A 26350-nucleotide genomic window follows, 5' to 3' on the forward strand; every position below is an offset into this window, starting at 1 on the left:
GCCCTGAGTGCAGAAGCTGCTTTGTGTACTCCTCATGGCTCACATAATGTCCTAAAGGGGTGGGGAGGCGGCAGAGTCACAGCCTGGCCCCTGGAACAGGAACACCACAGAGGGTGGGAGAGGCTGCATGCCATAATGAGGTGTAGAAGGGGGCACGCGCCCCCTACACACAGGGAGGCTCCAGGAGACATTCCGCCTTCTGCTACTCTGCTGCTCTGAACATCCCTTCCTCTGGGTGGCAGCTCACAGGCCCAAGCTAGCCCTTGTATCAACAGAAATACAACAAATTCATATTAGCTCACGGATGATCGGCAAAACCATTCAATACTCCAAGTTCCCTACAGCTTAATACAATTCTCCTGTGGGGTCAGAAACAGCAAGGAAGATTGTATTTTAAGCCTAACATTAACCCACTGTACTGATCAATACAGAATGAGAGACATATTGAGCCAAGCTGGAGAAAGCCCACTGGCTTCAGTTTGGCCTATTGCTTCTCTCACATCCCAAAGCCAGCTAACTGTGCAGTGACAGTGTACAGTGTTAGTAATGCAGCCTTAACCACCTTAGTCCTAGTTTTGGGGGAAACAGATGAATTGGTTTCTCTTCCCTCCCCCTCTCCACCCGACATGGACAGTCCTGTCATGCTGGTTGTAGCTCTCCAGCTAAGTGGGGTTTGCCAGGCCAAGACCGGGCTGGGAAGCTGCCAAGAAAAACTGAAGTGTGCCGCAGGAAACAGTGGCAGCGACTCAGTAGGCGGCACCAACTTAGTACTGAATCAGTGCTCTTAGCTCTGGGAGCTGTTGCGCTTAGCTAGCCTGCTAGCAGCCTCTCCCAGCCTCCAGGAGCGGCTTTCTCTGTTCTGCTGTTGAAGAAGGCCTCCAGTGACTCCTCCTTTAGCACTCACCTGGCATGATCTCACCCACCCCAACCTGTCTTGTCTCTGCTCCTCAGGCAGTGTGATTAGCCTCCCTTTCTCTGACACACACATCATGCACCCAGGCCTGGGGTAAGCAGCAATTCTATGGTTCCTGTGGCACTCTCTTATTTGCTTTGCAGAGAGTAAATGAGTGAGTGAGTGACATGTCAGAATCCGTGAAGAATGGCCTTGTGATGGAGGCACTAGATTCAGAAGCACCGGGTTCAGTTTCTGCCACTGACCTAGGACAAGTCACCTCACCTCTCTGTGTCTCAGGTCACCATCTATAAAGTGGGGTAATTGTTCCTCCTTCGTTTAGTTACTCTAGGTTGATATAACACTAAGCTCAACACTGGCCAAGCTCTGCAGGGGCTACTGTAATTATTCCTGGGGAAATTCTGCACCACTGCGTGCGCATAATTCATTTGCTGTACATACTTTTTGTGTGTGCGTGTGCAGAAAATAGCTTCTGCTGGAAAGTTGCCGTTCTGCCTTTTGCCCACCAGAAGGCACTGTGCCTTCTTCACAGCACCTATAGGGCCAGGTCAGGAGACAAGGGATATGAGGAGACAGAGAGTGTGGGGCTGCAGGGGCTGGGTCTCATAAGACAGGGGGTCATAAGGGCTAGTGGGGGAGCACACACTGGGGCGGGGGCTAACTGGGAGTGGAGGTGCAGGGCCACATGGGGACGGGGGATGGCTGAGTGGGGGCACAGAGACACATGGGAATAGGGGGAGGGAGTGCAGGGCCACATGGGAATGGTGGGGAGTGGCTGTCTGAGTGAGGGTGGAGGGATACATGGACGCCGCAAGGGGGTGCAAGGACACACGGGGACGGGGCAGTTGTGCCTGACTGAATAGGAGAGGCTAGGGGTCAGCCAGGGTCTGCATGGGGGAAGCTCTTTAACAATCCCTCCCTGTACCTGCCCCTCTCCCTAAAAAAGCCCTGTCCCATACTTTTCCCACCCATACTCAACAACCCTCCAAGTTTAAACCCAGGCTACGTTCCAGCAATTACTTCCCTCTCCCTCAGTTCATACATTACCCCCGCCTCCACCAAGCCTTTGCACTGCTTCTGAGGGGTATGGGAAATACAGTTCTGTATTGCAGTTGAAATGAATTGTTACTAAGAGTTCTGTATTAATATGCCTATCAAGGAATCTATTAGTCAAAAAATATTTCCTGAATCTTTTATGTTGTCTGTATTGTTACAGACATACTTGCTGACAGGTACTTTGGAATAAAGTACCAAAATAATCGAAACTGGTGTGATTATATTGTGCTATTTTGACAAATAAAGTATGCAGAATTTTAATTTCTTGGTGCAGTAATTCCCCGGAGGTATGTAATATACCTAAGAAATGGAAATAGAGTGCGTGAGGGGCTACTTAGGAATGTATTTGGGACGAGCAACTAGGGCACAGGGGCAGGCAGAGGAAGATCATTGGGGTGACACAATGAGAGGCTGGAAGTTGGGGTTGAACAACACAAAGAAGGGGCGAGAGAGAGAGACAGAGCGCACACAGTGTAGGGAGAGGAATGGGAAAGGGAAGAAAAAAGGTCGACTGAAAAGATTCCCTGGAGAAGAAGCCGAGCAGTGCTGCGAAAGAGGAGGCGCAGAGACAGCAGAAGCAGAGGGGATCTCATTCCACTGCAAGATTATTAGAAAAGTGAATGTCAAATATTACAAATAAAATCCATACACCATCCGACGTGATGTAAGCGACAGAAACAGAGTGTTATATGTGTACAAATGCTGGGTGAGAAATACCTTGCGCTTGGAGACAAGTTAATAAAAAGCACCACCATCCCCAACTGAAATGCTTGGCACTTACAAGCACCAGCAGACCCTGCTCTCTATAATTCTATTAAGTTTGGAATTGAAGGAGACTTTGAGAACTAAACAGTGGGAAACCCCAGCAGAGGCAGGGAGATTTCTCCAATCTACCCTGCTAAGCATGACATATCTGTGTCTCGCGAACGGAAGTTTTCTCTTCCCTTTAGAAAACACCAGATTGCACCATGTCACAAGTATTTCCAGAAGCACGTGCTGGAGGAAGAGAGCCTCCAGCTGCCTTGCAACAACTTTCCCCAGATTACTGAAGATCTCCTATTTTGTTCAAAAAGAGATTGCCCAGCTTGTTCAACCTGCCATGCCAAAGCAACGAAGTGTATCCAGAGACTTTAAAGAGAAGAGTCCTATGAAAGCGTGATGCATTTCACAGCACAGTTCAGTGCTAAATGAAAGTCACAAAAAGCACCAGAAAAAACTACTGTAGGCAATAGCCCTGAACTGGCCAGAGTAGAGTGACCAGATAGCAAGTGTGAAAAATCGGGACAGGCGGTGGGGGGTAATAGGCGCCCATATTTTTAAAAAGCCCCAAATATCAGGATTGTCCCTATAAAATCGGGACATCTGGTCACCTTACCAGAGAGATCGAATAATGGGCACTTTTCTCTCACTAATTTCTGTTGATGCAGTCCTTAAAGCCCTAAAAGTCAATACATTTTGCTTAGTGCAAGGACTATGGTATCTGGTTTTACAAATGCACAGTGAGTCTGGCTTTAGAAATGTACCTGTTAATGAGGAATTGTGAAAATTAGCTCGTGGGGGGAGGGAGGCAGCCACAAACTTTTGCAGAATTTAAGGGCTTTTTTTTTATATAAATGCACATTACTGGCCCTTATGGTCACAAAGACTTTCTAATGTGAACTGAGTGTAAATGAGTGATTTCTTGAGTCTGTAAACAGCTGGTTCCCATGCTTCTGCTGCTATTCACAGATCTGCCAAGCAACAGCAGAGTGTAACTAATATAAATGATCAATTTTGTTGCCGCTACTCGAAATCCTGGGGAGGGAAGTGGAGAGAGATGCTAGTTTCATGTTGCTTCTGTTGCTTCTTGAGAAATCGCTGAGCAGCAGCAAAGTGGAACACTGGAGTAATTCTACCCTGTACTAGCCTGCCACAGATTAACTGTCCACAAGGACACTGCTGACATGCATCAACTGTCCCTTAGTGTGCTTTGATTAGTCCCATTTCAAAGAGGACTATATCAACCCACACTAAAGAACCATTGATCCATGTCAGCAGTGTCCATGTGAACAGTAAGTCTGTGGCAAGCTAGTGAAGAGTGGATTCACACCCTAGTTTGCTGCAAACTAAAAGTTCGTTTAGACAAGCCCTAAGTGCTTCACAAACTAATTCATTTCTCTTCACAAACCCCCTGTCCCTGGGAGGGAATCCTGATTTCTAATACAGCGTGATATGACAACTACACATCCGCTTCACCCACACTTGTATCAGCCCAAGGCCTGGGAAGAGAAACAGAAGCTATCAGGCTAATAACGAGCAGCCCTAGCCTTCAAATGGACGATGGAAATTAGCTACAGGAACAGTTTGCTAGGAACAACAACAAAAACCCACCTTACACTTACCGCCCTATAGAAATTCTATCCCCCACCCTCCCCACCACTCCTTTCCCTCTGCCCCCTCCCTTCCCTCAGCCTCTCCCCACCCCCTCTCCTTTCCCACTGCCTCTTTGGCCCCCCTCATACCCTCCCTTTCCTCTGCCCCCCCCCCCCCCAGCTTCCCTTCCTACCCATCCTTTCCCTCTGCTCCCTCGGCCTCCCGCCGCCCCCTCTCCTTTCCCTCTGCTCCCTCAGCCTCCCGCCACCCCCTCTCCTTTCCCTCTGCTCCCTCAGCCTCCCGCCACCCCTTCTCCTTTCCCTCTGCCCCCCTCCCCCCCTCAGCTTCCCTTCCTACCCATCCTTTCCCTCTGCTCCCTCGGCCTCCCGCCGCCCCCTCTCCTTTCCCTCTGCTCCCTCAGCCTCCCGCCACCCCCTCTCCTTTCCCTCTGCTCCCTCAGCCTCCCACCACCCTCTCTCCTTTCCCTCTGCCCCTTCCCTTCCCTCAGCATCCCCTCCCACCATCCCTTCCCTCTGCCCTCTTTGGTGCTCCTTTGGTCCCCCTCCCATGCCTCCCTTTCCTTTGCCCCCTCAAGCTTCCCTTCCCACCCCATCTCTTCCCCCTGCCCCCTCTCCAACTCCTCTGTCCTTTCTCTCTGACCCTTCCCACTCAGCCCCCTCCTTTCCCTCAGCACCCTCTTCTTCCTTGTCGCAGTTCCCCTGTAGGATCAATGGAGGATGCAAACTTTGAGCGGAGTCTCAGGTGCGTGAGGTCTCCTCCGGGCTGCCCCCAGTTGGAATCAAGTCAAAGAAACACTTTACCTGCACATGCATCTCCTCCTTTCAGCATAATCTTTAGGGAGCCACTGTGGCCAACGGGTGGGGATGGGACAGAGCAGGCAGAGGGGCAGATGCTTAGTCTGGTCCAGGCTGTACCCACAGGTTCACTGCTATTTCCAGAGGTGTTTAGGATCCCATTACTTAGCACAGTTCCATTCGGAGGCTGGATCTTGTCGCTCGTGTTCCCAAGATGCAGACCACAGGCTGTGAACCCCAACTGGGCTGTTTTTCTCCGCAGTCAAAACAAAGGCTGGTCACTTTCACTTTTCCTTTAGGCAGCATCCTCCAAAAATATTGGTGGGGGAGGGAAGAGCGAGCTGTGGCTGGGGAAAGTGAAAGTGCGGAGGAGGGAGGTGGAGCAACGGCCTAGGATCTAATCCAGCCTGGTACACAGAACGTTCCCAGGGATTATTATACTTCACAATGTTCGGACTCGGATACAGGCAGAATGGGCAGAGGAGGAGAGAAAAGAACCCCCAAGCATGTCAGAGGGACAGGATCGGAGGAACTCAAATTCTCTGGGGGTAGAAGACAATATAATTAGAGTTTCAGGCTTGGTAATGGGAGAAAATCCTTTCTACTAAGTCAGAGAAATGTTTTCTTGATGGGTTGCATAAAGCCTTTGACCTCATTGATCACCGTGCACAGTGGCCTAGTTTTGATATCTCTAAGGTTTCCTGTCCTCATGGCTGGCTCTCGTTTCCAGCCTGGGAAACTCGGCCTGACTCTCTTTTCCCTTTCTATTTAGAAAGTGCAGAGAGATTTTACAAGCATCTCCACCTAATAATTAAAATTCTTATTGTCCTTATTAATAACCCTAAATAATATCTTTCGGCCACACTACTTGGTTCATTTACAGATGACACAGAGACATTACTGAAAGCAACTGCACAGAATTTTTTTTTTTAAGGGACGGGCATGTTAAACTCTGATCTGATGCCCCCAGCTGGCTGGGAGCACCTGGAAATTAGGGAACAACAAGTTGCATACAGAAATGTGGTCTGTGGGAAGAGTTAGAAAGGAAGAAGGCATAAAACAGAAGAGGACAGGGGGCAGCTGGGAGAGAGAAGCAGGGAGCGAGAAGTACGTCTTGAAGTGGACAGGGACGAAAAATAAAACAGACCTCCAAGGGGGGGTTGAGATAGATGTTCACTGGAAAACTGGTGCTATAAATACAGATACGTGATGTCTGGGTCCTAACATTTCCTCGTGAGCGAAAGGAATGGCACTGCCAAGGAATGCAGACCCCACACTTCTCTGCATCCATTTTAAGCCCTGAAGAAGGACATAGATTTTCACAACTCATTCATCCCAGAATCATCTTCACAACTATGGAGGAGCCAGTGTATGGAGACGTGGCTAAACAGCAAACATTGAGTCACAACAGTACATCAACAACAGCCCTGTCTACGTTAGGCTTCTTGCATTGCGGAGGATTCTCTGGCGAGTGCTAGTGTAGGCATGGAACTGGCTATCAGTGGGGTTTTAAGCACTGTGTTGGCTCTACCTGGAGCCCTCTTTCTCCTAGCGCATCTGCCATTGGCAGCAACAATGAGAAACAGGGCTGGTCAAACATTTTCCTTCACAACTGTTTGTCAATGGAAAATTGGATTCACAACTAAATGAAATTTTTTACAAATCTGCTTTCTCTGGAAAACTTTTTTTTTGTCAAAAAAATAAAAATTGGCTTTCAAATTTCTGATGAAAAAATCAACTTTTTCTAAGGAAAACCCTCCATTTTTGAATCAGCTCTAGAGAAAAATTGTTGACCAAAACAAAAATAGTCTTAGCACCAACATTCTCCCCTGCCCTTATCTGTATGTAAATGTGGTGAAGGGACTCAACCCTGTATGGGGAAATATGACTTGGTGTGTTCAGGGTGAATGCATTGTCATTTTTCTATGAAGAGGAGGAAGTAGCCCCCCCGAGGGAGAAGTGACAGCAGAGAAGAGGGGGACGGTGGAGGGACAGAGGCAGGCAGTGGGGAGCCGCAGAGAGAGAGTAAATGGAGAGAAACAAGAGGAGGGGAGAGGATAGTCAGAGAGATGGAGGGAACCTGGGACTTGAGAGAAACCAAGAGTAAGCAGAGAGACTAAGGCAGAGCAGGATAGACAGACATGCAGAAGAAAGTTGGCTTTAGTTTCAAGTTGGCTGGTCAGTCCATGTTTGATGGTGTGCTCCTGATTGGTCATCTCCTATCCTTGATTCAGGTGGTCCCAGAGATCTGGAACAGGAGAACCAAAGGCCCTTTACATCCAGTGGGTCTGGTCTAATGTGCACCCCCACAAGCAAGCACTGCTGGACTCAGATCCATCTCTTCAGGATGTCACGAGAGGTGTTTGAGGCTCAAAGACTGACTTGGGCATTAGACAGCACCCAGTGAGAGATCTGGGGAAAGGAAACCTTGAACTAAATAAAATAAATAACAACAACCACCTATAATAGTCTATGCACATGTAACCCTTCTGCCCGTCTGAGTTGGCAGCAACAAGGGCCGGGTTCAGTATCCAGGGGTTCCGTTTCAATAACACAATGCAAAACCGGCTCAAGCCCCCACCCAGTGACCTGGGACAATTACATACCACCCCAAACTCAACTTCCCCTCTTGCAAGCATGGAGTCTGAGTGTAGCAAAATCCTTTTAATAAAGGAGGGAAACAATGCAGCATTATGTTGGGGAAACACCACAAACAGGATTCATAACACAAACCATGAGCAAAAGACCCACTCCCAAGTAAGTATCCTTTTCCCCTCAGGGTCTTAAGTCCAGCAACCCCAAAATCACCCAAAAGTCCAATAACCCAAAAGTCTCTGTCCCTGGTCAGTGCAGCCCCAGAGTTCAAAAGTTTATCTGCAGAGTCTCACCCCCCCCACCTCCCCCCAGCCTGGGTGGAAATGGGGAGGGGAAGGGGCACGCAGGGTGCTAAGGAGAACCTTACATGGTCCGAGGCCGACCGCCCCACCTCTCTGTGGGGCTCTGCTGCAGCCTTCCCCATGAGCCACTCCACTCCACCAGCCGTCCTGTGAGCCACTCCAGCCATCCCACGAACTGCTCCGCTCCACCCCGCTTCACTCCACTCACCATCCCATGGGCTGCTCCAACCATCCCGCAAACTGCTCAGCTCTGCTCTGCTCCACTTGCTGTCCCGTGGGCCCCTCCAACCATCCCACAAACTGCTCTGCTCTGCCAGCCACTTAGCAATATATCTTCAGGCTCCCCCCCTAGTTAACACAGCACTCAGTGATCTCAGCTCTTAGTAATTTTAGCTCTTTAGTGATTTCAGCTCATAGTAGGGGAGCCCCAGTGCTGGTGCGCCATTGGCCCAAAGCAAATTCAGTACAGCAGCCTGTAACTAGATTCTTAATAGAATCAAAATTAGCTCTGCTATTCAACAGTGGAGAGAGGAGGAGGAGGAGGAGCAGCAATTGGTGTTTCAGGTCCTCAAAAGGGGCCCATCCCATCAGGTACAAATACCTGTCCCCAGCCTCTTTCAATTCACTGGGTTTTGGAACCCATGTCCCTTGTCTAGCAAGTGCTACTGAGTTGATGGAGAGTCCCTCTGACATAAAACAGTTCCACTGGCCTTGATTCACATAATCAGGGTAACAACACTTTATTCTTCCTGCCCCAACAACAGAGAAACTGGGGATCCCACAGCAGCCAAAGTGACCATTTGGGCGGCTGTGGGCTCATGCTAGGCGGGGTGGGTGTGCCTATGCAAACAAGACCAGCCCTTGAAGTTCTTTTCCACAACTCAGCACAATTCACCACCAGATGTCAGGGTGGAGCTCATCCTGACTCTGCTTACACACACACACAGATATATACATAATTCTTTATTTGGAGGGTTATATTTAGTTAAGTATACTTAGTAGTAAATTATAATGTGTGTGTGTATATATATATATATATTTTTTCAAACTGTTATAATTTTTTATTTATACATATTCTTCTATTTAATGTTGTCAGAGGTAGGTGGAACCCAGTTCTGTTTATTCCAGTTTAAATAAAGTTCCCTTTATCTTATTTTTTTGACAACCAATAGTATTAACTTGGCTACCATTAAATAACCTTTTATCACAGTGTAACACTTCCCCCAGCTCTCCCATGCTAGGTAAATTAGACCAGCTCCATGACAGACCATTACTAAATCTTGGTTGGTGGTTTTAGGAGAGGGTGACCCTTGGATGTATTTCAAATGATAACACAAGAACCTTCCTCTAAGATGTCTGTTTACACCTATATAAAGCAATGGCCTAACCCTAATCCTGGGGAAAGAGTGTGGAAGAAAATGATTCCTATGAAGGGCGAAGCCTGGTTAGAAGCAAAGCTAGTAGGCAACACTGATGAAATGAGCTCTGTGGAGCTGCAACCTACTGGTGATTGCTGTGAATATTCTGGTTCCACCCCACAAGTTACGTCGTCCAATTATATTTCCTAAAACCAAGCTTTCTTTACTTGCAAACTTGATTAACACAGCAACACAAGTTCGCATCCAAAGAATAACTATCTTTCAAGCAAGAGCAGGAGGCTCTGTACATGGCTGAAATCTGCACAATGTCATTCAGCCGCAGATAGTAACTCAGTATGATGCAGAAGCCCTTAGGTAACATTGTAAAACATATTTGGGACCCTGGGTGTGCCACCAAAAGGACTTAATTCCTATCCAAGCCATATAAATGCCAAATGTCCCATATTACTTTCAGCTTTACAGTGAAAGAGGCACAAACCCCACACTAAAGAGACAATTAATTAAAAAAATAAAAATAAATCTACATAGGGCTTGTCCCTGTTGGGTGCTCCTGGAAGCACTCCTGGAAGATACTTGTAGTACAGACAGCATGTGCTAAATAAGTCTCAGGCCTTAAAAGTGGATCTTTCTACCCTGAGCTGCAATTGTAAGAGTAAGGAAAGACACTGTCTGAATCCTGGTGGCTTAGAGAACAATGTTAAGAGCCTTGAGATTGTTCATGGTTCAAGACGGTTAATGAGTAAGTCAGAAGGAAATGAATTAAGTTCATCCCAGGGTCAAGAACCATTCTGCACTTCCAGATGGAAGCAATTAAGATCCCTTAAGAAACCAAACTGTTCAAAACTGTAGGACGAGAGAGAAAGAGATCACCTCCCCCTCACTCGCTGATATCACTGACTTCAGTTGGGAACGTCTCAAAAATGAAACCTGGTACTTTAGGCAATAACCCAGCCTTCCCCTGTGCAAACCGCACACTTAGCAGTGTTTTGTTTAACTCCTCCTGCACTGCTTCAGGCAGCACAGTGCCATTACCAGGGGAGTTCATTTAATGACTAGGTGCTTTAAAACCATTTTATTTAGTCTGAGGGATTAGTCAGCCAGTCAGTGTCCCTGGGCACTTCCTGTTAATCAGTCGTATTATCTACCTAGTCTCTAAGTAAAGATACTTGAGGAATTAGAGACAACGACAATATTAGCAAACTGAGACTGTGTCTAGCTTTTAGATATGCAGGTAAAGAGATATAAGTGACCGGGCTAAGTATTGTTAGCACAAGAGGTCACAGGGATAAGAAAGTGGTTTCCCTGGAGACATGTACATTCATCTCTAGGATCTGGCCAACTCAGATGAGCAGGTTTTCTGCTGCTCTCTCTCTCTCTCTCTCTCGCGGGCTGTCATATCTTCACCTGGATTTTCAGAATGCCGCTCACTGGTCTTATACTGAGGAATTACCCACAATTCAAAGCAATAAGACAGCTCCCAGCAGGTAAGCTGATGTATTGAGACCAACCACATCACTTTCCCAAAACATGGCTCTTTTTTTCAGGGCCAGAACACAATGCTACAAGTCACAACTATGGCCCGTTCAGGCAGCTCTTACAACAGCATGGCTCTTGGGCCAAAGCTCTCTCACTTTGCCTGCAGCAGCTGCTTGTAACTACTGTAGAGTCCCTTTTTAAAATAAATGTTGCTATTTTGCTGTATACAGTTTCCCAACCAACAGATGTATCCAGTACAAATACAGAGAGCACAGCAGGGTCAGGATGTAAACATTGAAACCACAGAATAAAATCCAAGAGGAAAAAATGTTTTAAAAAATAAATCCAAAAAGCTATTTAAAGACTGTAAATCATTAGCAGGCTAAGTAAGGAGTGGGGACGCTCTTTGGTTAAGGTAGTAGACAAGAGATAATATTTTCAATAGCACTTACATGACTTAGGAGCCTAAGGCCAATTTTCAAAAACGACATAGGCACTAGGCACCTAAGTCTCAATGAGACTTATGAAAATCTCAGTAAAACTTCTGTGAGGTTCCAAAAGTCTTAAGTCACTTTCGAAAATGGAACAAGGCCTAGATTAACATTCTACTTTTTCAGAAGAAAGATCTCATAGTCTGAGTATCAGAGGGGCAGCCGTGTTAGTCTGGATCTGTAAAAGCAGCAAAAAGAACTGTGGCACCTTATAGACTAACAAACGTACTAGAGCATGAGCTTTCGTGCATGCATCTGACGAAGTGGGTATTCACCCACGAAAGCTCATGCTCCAATACGTCTGTTAGTCTATAAGGTGCCACAGGACTCTTTGCTGCCTCTCATAGTCCGAGTTGCTTGCATGAACTACATTCTTGAGAGATTTTGCTTAAAGATAGCAGAAATCTCACGATAACACACGACGAGCCTTGATTTGGCCTCAGACTGAACGCTAACCAGAATTTAATTTGGATACAAATCACTGGAGATTCTGGCTCTAGTTCACTAGGATCCTGGCCCATGACTAGGGCTTCTAGCCATTGATGGTAACACAAGTAATAATGATACTTCAAACCTAAACAGGAGTTTACCAAACTTAACTATCACAAATAAATTTCTTAGGCAAATATGGTAACTGTGTTCAAAGTATTAAATCAGCAGATAATTTTTAGAGAGAAGAAAACTTAAGTGTGGTGTGACTGTAGTAGGATCAAAGAAATAGGGTCCAGAGACACAAACAGTGGTAAACCAGAAGAAGAGAAAAAGTATGATCCACTTGGTTTCTAGCAACAGACCAAGAATTCAGACTTTGGGATTTAAAGAAAACAAAAAGATACATCCATTAGCCACCACACTCTATGGGGCAAAATAATGAATGGCTGTTTAGTCCAAACTCATTCAGATTAGTTTAAACATACAACATCTAAGCACACACCTGCTAGCCAACCCTAGTTTAAATATTATAGGACCCAAATCTGACATCTCTTTAAAACATTGAATCTAATGGTGAATAAATCTAGTATTTTGATGTCTTTTTCCTCTCTGGGAAAAGTTTGCTCAGTTTCCACGTGTCTTCAGTTTTTGGCCTCTCTACTAGATTAACAACAGAGATGTCAATTGTAATAGTGGTTTTCTTTCCCTCAATGGTGAAGACACCATTTATCTATTAGGAACTGCTCGGATACCTTTTCCAGGTAGCAGCCACCTAACAGCCATCAGATTGCAACTTCTGGTCATTTACCAAGCTGGGCCAAATGGGAAGTGATGATATAGGTGAAAGTGTATGCTATTTAGTGGTGCTGGAACAATTTCTATAGTGGGGGTGCTGAGAGCCATTGAACCAAACTGTAAACACTGTGTATGATGGAAACCACTTCAAACCCTGGAATGTGGCAGCATCTCTAGTTCCAGCACCTATGATGCTATTCCCAGTTTCCTGACCTCTCCTAGTCTCCTCTACTATATGAAAGACAATAACAAAAGCTAACCTTACTTCTGGTAGTTATTTCTGCTTTTCAAGAATGGTACAATATAATACAGCATGAGTCACAAAGACAAATGATGGGGATCTTGGCCATTCAGTGGAACAACTTGCATGACTCATCTATTTCAGGCTGTGCAACAAACAACCCATCTAGTGTTGACCTGTACGCCAGTAGCTCTCACCCTTACCAGACTACTGTACCCCTTTCAGGAGTCTGATTTGTCTTGGGTACCCCCAAGTTTCACCTCACTTAAAAACTACTTGCTTACAAAATCAGACCTAGAAATACAAAACTGTCACAGCACACTATACTGAAAAATTGTTTACTTTCTCATTTTTACCATATCATTATAAATCAATGGAAATATAAATATTGTACTTAGATTTCAGCGTATAGTATAAACAAGTCATTATCAGTATGAAATTTTAGTTTGTACTGACTTTGCTTGTGCTTTTTATGTAGCCTGCTGTAAAACTAGACAAATATTTAGATGAGTTGACCTACCCCCTGGAAGACTCCTGTGTACTCCATTGTTGAGAACTACTGCCATAGGCTATGGCAGTAGCAGTTCAGACGGACTTTGTATAATGCATCTCAGAGCAAGATTCCCAGGAGATCTGTGGCGTTTGTAAGCAAATTAGAATTACTGATGCTCTTGCTGCAAATGGCAATAGCAAAGGCCTAATGGGGAAGCATCCATTCAGGAACCTAGTAGTGGGAATGGGTAATAAAGGGGGTTGGGAAGGGTATGTGCAGGAGACAAAAAGCAAGAGGCAGGTGATGCGAGATACAGATTTATCAATTCTAAAGAGTCATTTATGTCCTAATATAGAGTTACATGGTCTGATTCTCAAAAGGTCCTGAGCACTTGCCCCTCTCATAAAATGGGATTTCTGGCTGCTCAGAACCTCTAGAAATGAGGCCAACAGATGTGCTCATGTACACTGGCATGTGTGAACCTTGAGTAAAATTCTTAATCATTTATTGGGTGCTATATGTAGAATGTCTGAATGGATGAGTTAGACATCAGCAACTGCTGTTACAGACACAGTGAGCTGAGTGAATGCTGCCATCTGTTGGTGGAGAATATACATACCTGACTGGACACTAGCAAGAAACTTCCTCTTTTAGGGTTTGTCTGCATTTTAAGCTCAGGGTATAAATTGCAGTGTGAGCAGATTAAACAGAGTGCAGCCCTGGTGGCACAAGGGGCTAGCTGCCCAGAGGACATACCTTTCTGAGACACAAGGCATGTACTTGGAGTGACAAGCCCCTCCCACTTCTCACACCACCCCGACTACTCTATTTTGAGCATACTAGCTCCATCACAGCTAGCATGGGTAGGGCTCCTTGACTTGGGAATTACATTCCAGGCTCGAAGCATAGACATACCCTTGATTAACTAACATCTGTGGAGGAAGGGCTGGTCCGGAACATACCTGGCAAAGTTCAGTTTCTTGCTATTGTAACACTGACAGAACCCGGTTATTGGCGGGTGGGTGGGATCAAACTTGGGACCACTGAAGCTTAGTGTATGAGCCTCTATTGCATGAGCTAAAAGCCACATGGCTCTTAGCCAAGGCTGTAGCAGACTACTCAATCTCTAGATGAGGACAGAGGACCACACCAAGCAGGCATGGGTTACATAATTCCTTTGCATCCCAGTCACCTCTTTGCAAGCCTGCAGCCAGCACTCATTTGGCTGTGGAAACTGACAATGCTCCCCTTGCTGAAGACCTAAGTGTGACTTTTGCTCAGAGCAAACTTGACTTGAAATCCATGAGAAATGGCATTGTGCCATGTGAGATGAAGCATGATAAGGCCTGGAAGATTTGAAAAAGGGAGGAGGGGTGGCCAAAAAGGCACAGGACAGTCCATATTTCATCTGGCTAACGAATAAAGAAAAAAACCATGAAGGCATAAAAAACACCAGGACAACACTTCATATTTGGAGTTCTCTTTAGAAAGATTTTATTCAGAATATTACAAATAATCATATCACAATTTTCACAGGAAAATGCTTTAAGAATCAACTATTTTAAATCAACCTTGTTATACTTAAAGAGTATTTACATTCACAGAAGAAACCACTCTGATTTTGAAAATATTTGGCTTTCTATATACAAGGCTCTGGGCATAAGTGGTATCATAAAGTGCCCCAAGATGCATTTGCAAGCAAGGCACTACGCTATCTAAGCTGATTTCATGTTGTGATCAAATAATTTCCAGCTGTCCAAGTTTAGGGCCCCAATCCTACAAATAGTAACACAGACAACTTTAATTACAGGAGGAGTCTCACCGAGTGCAATAGGACTACTCCAGTGAGTGGAGCTACCTAAGTGCTTGCAGGCTTAGGGCCTTAGAGAGCAAGTTATAATAATGGCTGAGCCACTTGGAGCCAGGACATAAAGGGCACAGCTGTGGTTGTCAAGCCAGGCATCTACCGCACCAACGGCAAGCAGTTTCCAAGACATCTACACCATGGCAGTGGTATTATTATGGATCCTCTGAACAAATGAAAAGCTATTGAAAGAAGATAGTCTCACCATGCACTTGGGAGAATAATGTACATTTAAAATGTGCCCTACATTCAAAAAGAAAGCACTCTCAAAAGTGCGGTTTTACATAGCACTAGGGAAGGAGTTTGTGAGTGAAAGCACAGGATTGGGGACGAGAAAACCCAGGTTCTACACCTGGCTCTGTAACAGACTTTCTGTGGGGCCCTGGCCACCTCCTCTTTGTGCCTCTCTTTCCCAATCTGTAATTTAGGAGAATGAAAGGGGGTGGTGTACCAGCACTGGTGAAGCTAACATCACAAGTGCTCCGAGATCAGCCGGCAGCAGGTGGTACAAAACAATAACCAATTAAAATTAACACTATATTATAATGTTAAATTCATAGCCAGATTCAGAAGTAAAGCTAAAAATCCTAACTAGTGCTCAGAAATGGCAGATAATCATCCTGAGCATTTACATAACTCTTCACAAACATTCATTAATTCCAACACCCTTGAGAAGTGGTATTATCTCCATTTTACTGGAGATACTGGGAAACTGAGGTACCAAAGCCAAAGTGACTTGTCCAAAATGATAAAGGGAGTCAATCTCAGAGCCAGGATTAGAATTTGGGTGTTCCTGGATCCTAGCCCTGTGCTCATGACCACTATGCCATGTCTCTCATAGTGATGATGTAGGATGTCTATCAGCAAGGAATCTTATGTACCAAACAGGCAGCGATTCCTAGCAGATGAGGAAAAGAATGCATGAGCCATTCTGAATTTTCCAGCTTTTGTAGATTTAAGACAGCCTGAATCCATTTTGCATGCTACCCTGGTGTAAATATTACAGTGAATTTTCCATCTTAGCACAACCCCTCATTCAGGAGTAGATTCTGCCACCCTTCCAATGAGTAGTACTTTAATCCTTGGAAAGCAATAGGACTACCCACAGACTAAGGTAAGGATGACAGAACAGGCCCCTTAGTTATTAACTGAAGCACAGTTAAAGTCTTCTTTATAGCCACATATTTATGTTCTGTATAGTATATCTGCTGTTAACTAACGTACTTGTAAAAATGAAAAATGGTACAATTTTAAAAGCCTTTACATAATAGCAGATGGAATTACACAGTACACCTTGATGATCGCACCTTGGAACTCTACCTGGTACTAAAGGACCCTGTTCTAATGTTACTTTGATAGGGGTCTTTCTGGTTTAGAAAGTGATTCATGGAAGGAGGAAGGCTTCTATTAAATTTACATGTTGGCTTTTTTAGAAAGAATGGAGCATTTCCAAAAACCTCAGTTTGTAAAAATGTTATATTCAGATCAGAGCAATTCAGAAGGCCCAAATGCCACTCCAACCTACAAAACACTAAAAACAAGTGACAGGCCAACAGAATCTTTAAAGACCATTACTGATATGATGTCTTGAAGCTACAAAGGTCTGAACATGTAGCACTCAAAATGAGTCTGCCAAAGTTTAGATACAATATGGTGCCGCCAAAATGTTCTACAAGTATCTACAATTGTGGTAAGCCCCTCCAGACCTTACCTTCTATTGCCATTACTGATGTCACTGTTGGTTCAGGTAATCAACTTTCAGTGTTCCTCTAGTCTAGATTTTATCTGTGACTCTCTTCAGCTGCACATTGATCTTATTAACATACACCTCCAAAAGAACATAGGAGGAATATTTCAGTTAGATTCTGAGCTGGTTTTTATTTTACTAAAATTAGTGCATTCTTTTCAAGATCAGAGAATCCACTGAGTCATACAGAAAAATAACCCAGGTGGGTAGTGCCACCCATTGACAAAACCAGTTGTGAAAACAGAGCATTGGGTAAACTGTCAAATGGGAATCAGATTAATATACCGTATATACTCATTAATTAGCCCGTTCGTTTATAAGCCAACCCCCGCAAGATGGTTACGGAAAAATAGCAAAAACTGTATGACCCTTTCATAAGCTGACCCTATATTTCAGGGGTTGGCAAACTTTGGCTCCTGACTCGTCAGGGTAAGCCGCTGGCGGGTCAGGACGTTTTGTTTACCTGGAGCATCTGCAGGCATGGAGCCCCTCAGCTCCCTGTGGCCACAGTTCGCCATTCCCAGCCAATGGGAGTTGCGGGAAGTCATGCGCCACTGTGAACGGTGAACCGCGGCTACAGGGAGCTGAGGCGCTCCATGCCTGCAGACACTCCAGGTAAACAAAATGACAATGTATTAGATATTCAATCCAATGATTCCATAGAGTTTAAAATCATCAAATTTTGGTGTAGACCTGTTTATAAGCCGACCCCTGCTCTTTGAAGCATCACTTTTTTACCAAAAATATTTGGCTTATGAACGAGTATATACGGCATAAATATCCATACACTCTGCAGAAGCATGGAGGATATTTTGTGTTATATTTTCCATTTTTAGAAGACTAATGTGCATTAAAATACATGCTGTGATATCAGAATTGTTCATTATTGCCATGGTATATCTGCCTTGCATCACAACTGAGAAATTCCCCGTTCAGCTGGCTCAACCATTGTCCTCAAGATTGCTCAGTAAACATTGGAACATTTAAAAAAGAAAATCTCATTGTCCAATGACATAATGGAATAAATCAGTGGAGGAAAGTAACAGCTAAATGAGGTGTTAAGGGCATTTCAGACCTTGGCCAGGAGTTAATTCCAGTTTTAGATTAGGCATCAGTTAAAAGCCCACGTGCTGTAAGACTTCACGTTATATTTTAGAACAGATTCCAATGATCTCATGCATAGGACACAGAAAGTCAGTATGTCTGCACTTTGACCTCGAGGTGTAATTCCATGTGTTTGGTGCTATTAGCCCCTCCTGCCACACGCACTGCTGCAGCTACATTTTGTATTTAGCAGGCTAGCCCACTGCCAGCTAACGCGGGCGTGTCTCCTAGAGTTGGGCATTACACCCCCAGTGCAAAGTGTAGACATATGCTCTAAGAGGCTGTTTGTGCCCTTCTGGTAGGAATGTTGCAAAGTGCAATTCTTAGGAGGGGAAAATGCCAATACAGCCAAAACACTGTAACCAAAGTTACCCAAAGCAGACTCAAAGGAGACGCTCTTGTCTTGACAGAGTGACAAGTCCCTGCCAAGTGGATTTTATAAGGCAGTGGTGTATGATTTGAGACCACTGTACAGTATGGTATTGACCTGTGTCAATTTTGCAAATCTCACTCAAGATTTCATAATGGCCCTAACAGGACAAGAAAACGTAGAAGGGCAGAGCGAGAAACAACAAATCTCCCTTTAAAAGTTAATAGGGGCCTTGCATGTTACTTGCAGCTCCCTTTTACATAGGATAATTTGTCAGTTCTATACCCCAAAACACAACTTCCAGTTACTTCCATCAGATGATGAAAGACATACCAATGGCACTTCTGATAGAGATTTAATAGAGAGGGCTAAGGTACATAAAATCTCACAACTTTAGCTGTGGGCAGGCAGAATCAGATCAGGTTCAACTCACACACATACAGCACATGCAATGTGCATGCACACATAAGGACAAGAAAGAGAGGAAGGGTTTACAACATACTTCTATAAGGCAGGAGGCACTGTACCAAACATGTTGCTACTGCATGGTCTTCAGGGAGAGAATAAGGCACCCTGGCTATCAGGATAATTAGCTGCTGCTAAATTTAACACAGTAGTAAAATGTTTAACGTTTGTAAATAGCTGCTTTTCCAAAAAGAAAAGCCTCTAACAGCTTTGATTACTGAAAGGTAAGACTCTATTCATTAAACTGTTCCAAAAAAGTTAAAGTACCACAGAATGCTTCATGAAATTCATTTCTTAAACCTGTCCCAGTGTGAAGAAATGTGTGTTCAGCATTGTCCAAATGAGAGAGAAACAGAAGTTTTCCTGAAACACAAATGCTATCAAGGCAGCTTCTGCAATCAAAGGAATTGGCTCTTGGCAGATTTTCAACACGATTTCTTGGTTTTGCTCTTTACATTTTTTTTTCACTGATTTCATGATATTTGTGAGAAAACAGAACATGTGAAATGACATTCTTGGCTCTTAGTTGAGCTTATGGCCGGGACTTACGGCTAAATATTGATATTAATTATACCCATGTAACCCCCTCACATTCAATTCTATGTGGGTGCACAGCGTACACCTGAGAGTGGAATTTAGCTCTCCATGTTGAGGAAACTGACAAAAAAGAACAAAACAGAAAGTTTTGAAAATAGACATAATGCCTCGAATCAAACTGTACAGAAACTTAGAAGGATTAGCTTACATACTGTATCCTAAAAGAATAAAAGAAATACAGATGAAACCTATTTATATAGTTTTAAAAATAAATAAGCACCTGGAATAGGACACACCCCAATGCCAGATGTAAACAACTTCACCCTGTGGTTACATTAAAAAGATATTTGAAAACAATCAGAATTACTTTGCCAGCAAAACTCAAATATTGCAAATGATTTGTGCAAGAAAATCTTCTCAATCCATTTCCAGCTAAAATAAAGTCAAGTTTTCAAATTCATTTGTCAGAGTTTTTCTTTTTTCATCCCTGAACTTGTTCAGGAATTAATCATGTGCAAAGCCACCTGTGTATGATTTATGTTCTGATGTAAAATTGCCAAGCCAGGTATTTTCACCACCTTTGTTACTTTATAACAAGCTCCCTGCCCGGGGGCAGATATGTGTGTTTGTGCATGTCGAGAAATCCAGTGTCACTGGCAGCCTTTTCTTACAATTTGGAAAGAGCTGGCAATTTTTAACTCTTGTTAACATGAGTTATCTTAAGCTCATTAAGGACTGAAGTCATTCCATCAGCACTCAGTGACAAGCACCTTTTAGATATTGAGGTCTACAGTAAGAGTATCATAGTCATTCTTAAAATTATAAACTGAGTTTATCCAACATAGTTCTGTGTTTATGACACATTAAACGACTGTGGATGGAGATCTCACAAAGGGATAATACAGTATCTACGTTCATATAAAAAGAACGTACTGAAAACAGTTTTTCATTTAATAAATAAGTTTATAATTACAGGACACAAAGTGTTGCTACTAGCCCTTTCTGGAAGGAAAATTAAAAGAAAAGTAAATTTACTTTTCAATCCATCATGAAGTATACAGTGTAGTGTCATCAAAAAGCAGTGCTTTTAAGAATCACTGGGCTTTCTTCTTCATCCTTTGAAACCCTTGTGCTATTAGATGTTTGTCTGTACTTGAGTCTGTAAAACAAATAGTGAAATTTCTAATTAAAATAGTACCCTCCAAAATCCTAAATGCAAAATCCTTGTCCATGTGGGGCCTGATTCAGCAAAGTAGCTAAGCATGTGCCTTACTTTAAAATCCCACTGACTTCAGTGGGATGACTCTCATGCTTAAGCATCTTCCTAAATCAGAAAATGAAGTGCTGAAAACTCTCAATGACCTTGTGATTCCACGGGATTTGAAAGTGCTGAACACTTCCGATTGATACCCAGGGGACTTTTTACCTATACTCGTATCAGGAGAAATTATTTGGATGATGAACTTCCATATTATGAAACAACATTTCAACATTTTTACCATGTTTGCTACCTGTCAAGGATGTTTATGTTAAATATCTTAGATGTGGTTATACTCTTAAAAAGACTACATAAAATAGCTCACATGTTTATTTCCTGTGGACACTGTGTACTCATGTACACAGAGCCACACAACTCTGAAAGAATGACTTGGATTCTATTCAGGCTCATGAATCGTCAACAGAATCACAATTAAATTCCATTAGAAGGGCTAAATTCTTCCTTTAATGACACCTGTGTAAACCCATCAGAGACAAGCTACGCATGCCTACCCACGCTCCATTTAATTTGCTTGTTCAGTTGTTTCTCATACTTTAATCCTTACAACTCCTTAAACTTTTTTGTTCCTCTTCTAAGAGCTCCCTCCAATTTGTGAACAAGTTTCAAGCAGCACCATGTATGGTATGCACACCATGTTGCTGATAGTCATCCCTGCTGTAACTCAATGGAGTTCCATTTGGCCAATTCTATTGCTGATTTGAGATCTTAATTTTTTTTTAGTTTACCACCCCCCAAAAGACAACCGGGAATCAAACAGCTAAGAGGGAACTGTATTTTATGTGGACATTTTTCTCAGAGATGGTAGAATTTTCTTGAGAGAGAAGATTAGAAGGTAACACTTACCCTTTAACCCGCAGCATCTGCTCTATGGTGTCTGGGAGTGGCGTACCATAACTTTCTGGCAGAAACAGAGTAAGGATTCCCGTCAGCACAGTCAGGCTTCCCATGAGGATGTAAGGCAGGAATCTGTCATAGGCACCTAAAAGAACATAGGACATGCTGACCTCAGGTTTACATCACCACCACGATGAACCAGTGGTTAATATTTGGGTCCTGTGTATAATGCAAACATATAGCTGTCTAAATTGCAGTACCATTGTGCTGCAAGATATAAACATGTTGAAAAAAAGTTGAGTCTACAGTCCACATGGTTGCAAAGATAACTTTCACATGGTAAAGATCCGTTCATAGTGGCATTTCCCTGAGTCTCCAGACAGCCTGAAGAAAAAAAAAAAGCTGAGAGAGAAGAGTGAACTGCCCCATTCATCCTGATAGGATGTCGCCTCAGAAGCCTAATGAAGAGATACTCTAATACGCAGATATCATTGTTCAGTGATTTTTTGAGGCCAAATGTTCTTTAGGAAACTAATGGCCAAATACAGATCCTATTATATGGGCATAATTTCTTCAAGTTCTGTGTTTCCAAATCAAAATATTGAGCAATGTTAGAATTTCTAAATGTGAGCTGAGGTTACTCACTGAGAAGAGTAGAAGCAGCTGACATTCTGTTATAGCAAATTTGTTGACTAATCTGCGACAAATATAGGGAAATACCCTGGACCTTACAAGGCAAGATAAGAGCATGACTATAAAGACATACTGCGGTTTAACTGAAGCACTGATTCACTGTTACGGAAATCAGCCTAGCCTTGCAGCTGTTCGATTTTGTTTTCAGTACTAGCCAATTTGGCAGGAGATACAATAGCTGGTATCTTACCAAGGTAAACAAAATAAGGTGAGAGGATGCTGCCCAATCTGGAGGCCATGGAACTGGCTCCAACTCCCATATTCCTCACGACTGTTGGGTACAGCTCAGCAGTATAAACGTAAACGATTGAAAAGGAAGACGTGATCCCAAATTTACCCAGCATCACCAAGATAATGGACAGGATGTGAAGGTCTGAAAGGGAGATCCAATCAAAACATCAGTCAAACTGTAACAAGTCACTGCATCTATTAACCCCATTTTTATTTTTTACTTCTTGTCAACTTAATTCCAGTGTTGGGGTTTCTTGGTTGATTCATTTTAACATAAAGACTCTTAATAAAATAAAACCATCTTTCTCCTAAGGTCATCCAGTCCTGCCACCTAGAAAGTTTGAGAACAGAGAGATAGCTTAAGGAGAAACACATTAGCAATGTATTTCTAAGATCCTGGTTCAACCCTAGTTAGTGGGATGAGTTTTGTAATAAAACGCATATCAATGTACAGGTGATTTAAAGACCAGGAGTAGCAAATAATATAACCCACCTGTCACTCTTGGAGAATAAGCAAGACAGTTCTCACTTTCATTTATTTATTCTTTGATTTGCAATAACATGCTTATACACCAAGCCCTAAATACATGGTCAAAGCCATCAACAGACCAGTATGGTAACAATCTCTAGTGTACCTAGCAGAAGGCTACTTAATGGTGGGGTTCTAAGTATGAGATACCTTCCTTCAAATATGTTTTAATTGTCAAACATTCACTTTTTTAAAAAAGTATTGACACTTGTTTACTTTTAGTATTGTTATTTATCACAAAGGCTACCTAATAGCTCTCCTGAAATTCAAGTTCTTAATGAGACTGAAGTTGGAAAAACATTGACAATTGGTTCTTCTGGAGACAAGTTCTGCAGGATTATGCCAGCTTCTGGTGCCACCCAATTGACTGCTCCATTTGGTCTAAACCTTGTCCCACACCATGAATTTATTGGGACTCCAGGGGTGTAAATTAGGGCAAAACCAGACTAGAGTCTGAATCTTAACAGACCATAAAGAGAACAAACTATCTTTACTTTAGAGAAAGAAAAGGCTTAGGAATGTATCTGACACTGGGTATGTCTACATTAGAGCTGGAGGTGTAATTTCCACCCCAGGGAGACATACCTGTGCTAGCTCTGATTGAGCTAGCGTACTAAAAATAGAAATGCAACCATGGCAGCACGGGTGGGAGGAGGGGCTAGTTACCCTGAGCATGTACCTAGGGTTTCAGACATGATCATACCGTCCCACTAGCCTGCCCTGTTGCTTGTGCTACCACAGCTGCACTTCTATTTTTAGCACGCTAGCTCGATCACATCTAGCACAGGTAAGTCTACCTGAGCTGGAAATTACACCTGCAGATCTAGTGGAGACATACCCCTTGTATCACATGAGCTCCCTGTGCAGCAGCAAGCAGATGTGGAGGGAAAGGGCAAGGATGGGTAAGGAGAATCTGCATTTGGTCTACAGCTTTGGAGAAAGATTCTTCTCCTCCACATAGATTCTTCACCTCACATAGTTGCCCAGTGCTAGGCACTGGAATTTACCCATTAAAAAAATCTGATTGGTATCAGCTAAAAAGTTCATACGTGGAGGGACCAGCTGAACGAAGAGAAGGACGCAGCCTCCCAAGAATAATGCAGCAGCCATCGAATATCGTCGGGGGAGATTTCGGAGAAGCACCCAGGCTATAATATATGCTGGAACTTCAATAACCGCTGAGAGGAAGCAGTTTACGTAGGCATCACCATGCAAGTTAGGAGTGTCAAGTGAGAGGCCAAAATAGCCTACAGAGATTGTCATCCTGAAAGACACAGAAAATAGGAAAGAATCAGACAGACAGACTTGTTCCTGCTCTCCCTCAGCCTCCTATGGCCACAGACTGCCAAGTACCTCTCGCATAATTACTGTGCTAAATATTAACATTGATTTGCCTATGTAAGGAATGTCAGTGCCTACCAGACTTTCTCAGCTGTGAAGCTAGTATCAGGTAGATTTATTGCTGTACGCAGTGGTGTAACAGACTCAGACAAGGCCTTCTAGAGACTGAATTTATCTGTCCATTTTCCCCCTGAATTTAAACCAACTTTTTAAAAAAAAAAAACTCCTGTCGAGTTTAAAAAGGAATCCAATCTGATTAGATGATTCCAGAGACATTTGTTAGCCCTGCTGATGCATGAGTCCATGTAAGCACAATCTACTGGATCCTCACTATAGCTCCTGTAACAACAGTGGTCACACACAGCTTCTGCTACCTTTGATTGACTAGATGGCCATGTCAATTTCTCTCCAATATAGACCTAGCAAAAACGATTCATGCATTTGTCACTTTTAGACTGGGTCCCTGCTACACTGTCTGAAGAACTTCTGATTGTTGCTGGCATAGAGGGTTTCTACCATACAGCTGAAGATTTCTGAATGCACCAAGTAAAGGGCAGTGGTACACCCATATTAGAGTGATTACAATAATCATACTACTAATAATAAATAATTGTAGTCTTAGCATGAAAGTTAGAAATCCTGACTAGTGAACTCAATCTGTTTCCAAAATTAAAATTAGGCCTACATTAGATATTATTAGCTAGAGACAAGGAAGGGGAGAGGGAGTTCTGTGCTGAGAGGAATGTACTCAGAAAAACAAAACTGGGACTTCACTGTAGCTCAGCAACAAGAGAGCCTGTAACGAACTAGAGAACTAGGACATCTTGAGAGACATTGAGCAAGGAAGGTTACATTTCACCAACAAGAGACAACCATTAAAGAAATGAGGAGGTCACAGCTATTGTACTGGGAAAGCTCTGAATGAATCACGTGGGCACAGAGCTCTCACCTTTATCATTATTATTTATCAAGGCCTAGAGCAAGGATTGGCAACCTTTGGCACACGGCCCATCAGGGATATCCGCTAGCAGGCCGGGACGGTTTGTTTACCTGCAGCATCCGCAGATTCGGCCGATCACAGCTCCCACTGGCCGTGGTTTGCTGTTCCAGGACAATGGGGGTTGCGGGAAGCAGCGGCCAGCACAACCCCCAGCCCACATCACTTCCCGCAGACCCATTGGCCTGGAACGGTGAACTGCAGCCAGTGGGAGCTGTGATCAGCTGAACCTGCGGATGCTTGAGGTAAACAAACCGTCCCAGCCCACCAGCGGATTTCCCTGATGAGCCACGCGCCAAAGGTTGCCAATCCCTCGCCTAGAGCCTCAAGGAGGTCAAGCCCTATAATGCTATCTGCACACGTAATAAATAACCAAAGAGTTTGCAATCCAAAAGACAATTAGTTTCTTGCTGGGTTTGTGCACGGGGGGACGTACTGGCTGCCGCTTCCAGCAGCTCCCATTGGCCCGGAGCAGCGAACCGTGGCCAGTGGGAGCCACAATCTGCCGGACGTGCGGACAGGGCAGGTAAACACACCCGCCTGGCCCACCAGGGACTTTCCTTACGCGAGCGGCAACCCCTATTTGAGAAACCCTGCACTACAGCCTTACAGATTTTCTGGTGTGACCTGGCAACCTAAGCTATAATTTATAAACAATAATTATTTGGCAGATTTAATGAGACAGAAGAATGGTTCTTATCACAAATTATCCCTTAAAAAAATATTAATAATTTGAGATATACCTATCTCATAGAACTGGAAGGAACCATGAAAGGTCATTGAGTCCAGCCCCCTGTCTTCACTAGCAGAACCAAGTACTGATTTTGCCCCAGATCCCTAGGTGGCCCCCTCAAGGACTGAACTCACAACCCTGGGTTTAGCAGGCCAATGCATTGAGCTATTCCTCCCCCACTTTGAACCCTGTGACTGAATTCCCAGCTGTTCTGCCATATATTCAAATCTGTGCTTTCAAAAAGTATTACTGAGCTCAAAGCATCATCAATTTTAGACCCATCACC

At 43.8% G+C, this 26350-nt stretch overlaps 1 protein-coding gene and 1 long non-coding RNA gene across 4 annotated transcripts in view; both read right to left on the reverse strand.

Moving 5' to 3' along the window:
* The window catches only part of LOC123375472, a 79799-nt gene extending 74381 nt beyond the window's left edge, over nt 1–5418 (reverse strand). For all 3 annotated transcript variants that reach the window (XR_006581468.1, XR_006581467.1, XR_006581466.1), the window contains exon 1: nt 5143–5418. This is a non-coding gene — a long non-coding RNA (uncharacterized LOC123375472). The remainder of the gene's footprint in view (nt 1–5142) is intronic.
* Nucleotides 5419–18763: 13345 nt separating this feature from the next.
* LOC123376596 (solute carrier family 22 member 5-like) overlaps nt 18764–26350 on the reverse strand; it is a 46144-nt gene continuing 38557 nt past the window's right edge. The window contains exons 7-10 of the mRNA XM_045028728.1: nt 24043–24257; nt 22424–22606; nt 21550–21685; nt 18764–20586 (exon numbers count right to left, since the gene is read on the reverse strand). Coding sequence (XP_044884663.1) covers nt 20499–20586; nt 21550–21685; nt 22424–22606; nt 24043–24257 — 622 coding nt within the window. The 3' untranslated portion in view covers nt 18764–20498. The remainder of the gene's footprint in view (nt 20587–21549; nt 21686–22423; nt 22607–24042; nt 24258–26350) is intronic.

The sequence above is a fragment of the Mauremys mutica genome, chromosome 8 (assembly GCF_020497125.1).
Source record: "Mauremys mutica isolate MM-2020 ecotype Southern chromosome 8, ASM2049712v1, whole genome shotgun sequence".
NCBI lineage: Eukaryota > Metazoa > Chordata > Testudines > Geoemydidae > Mauremys > Mauremys mutica.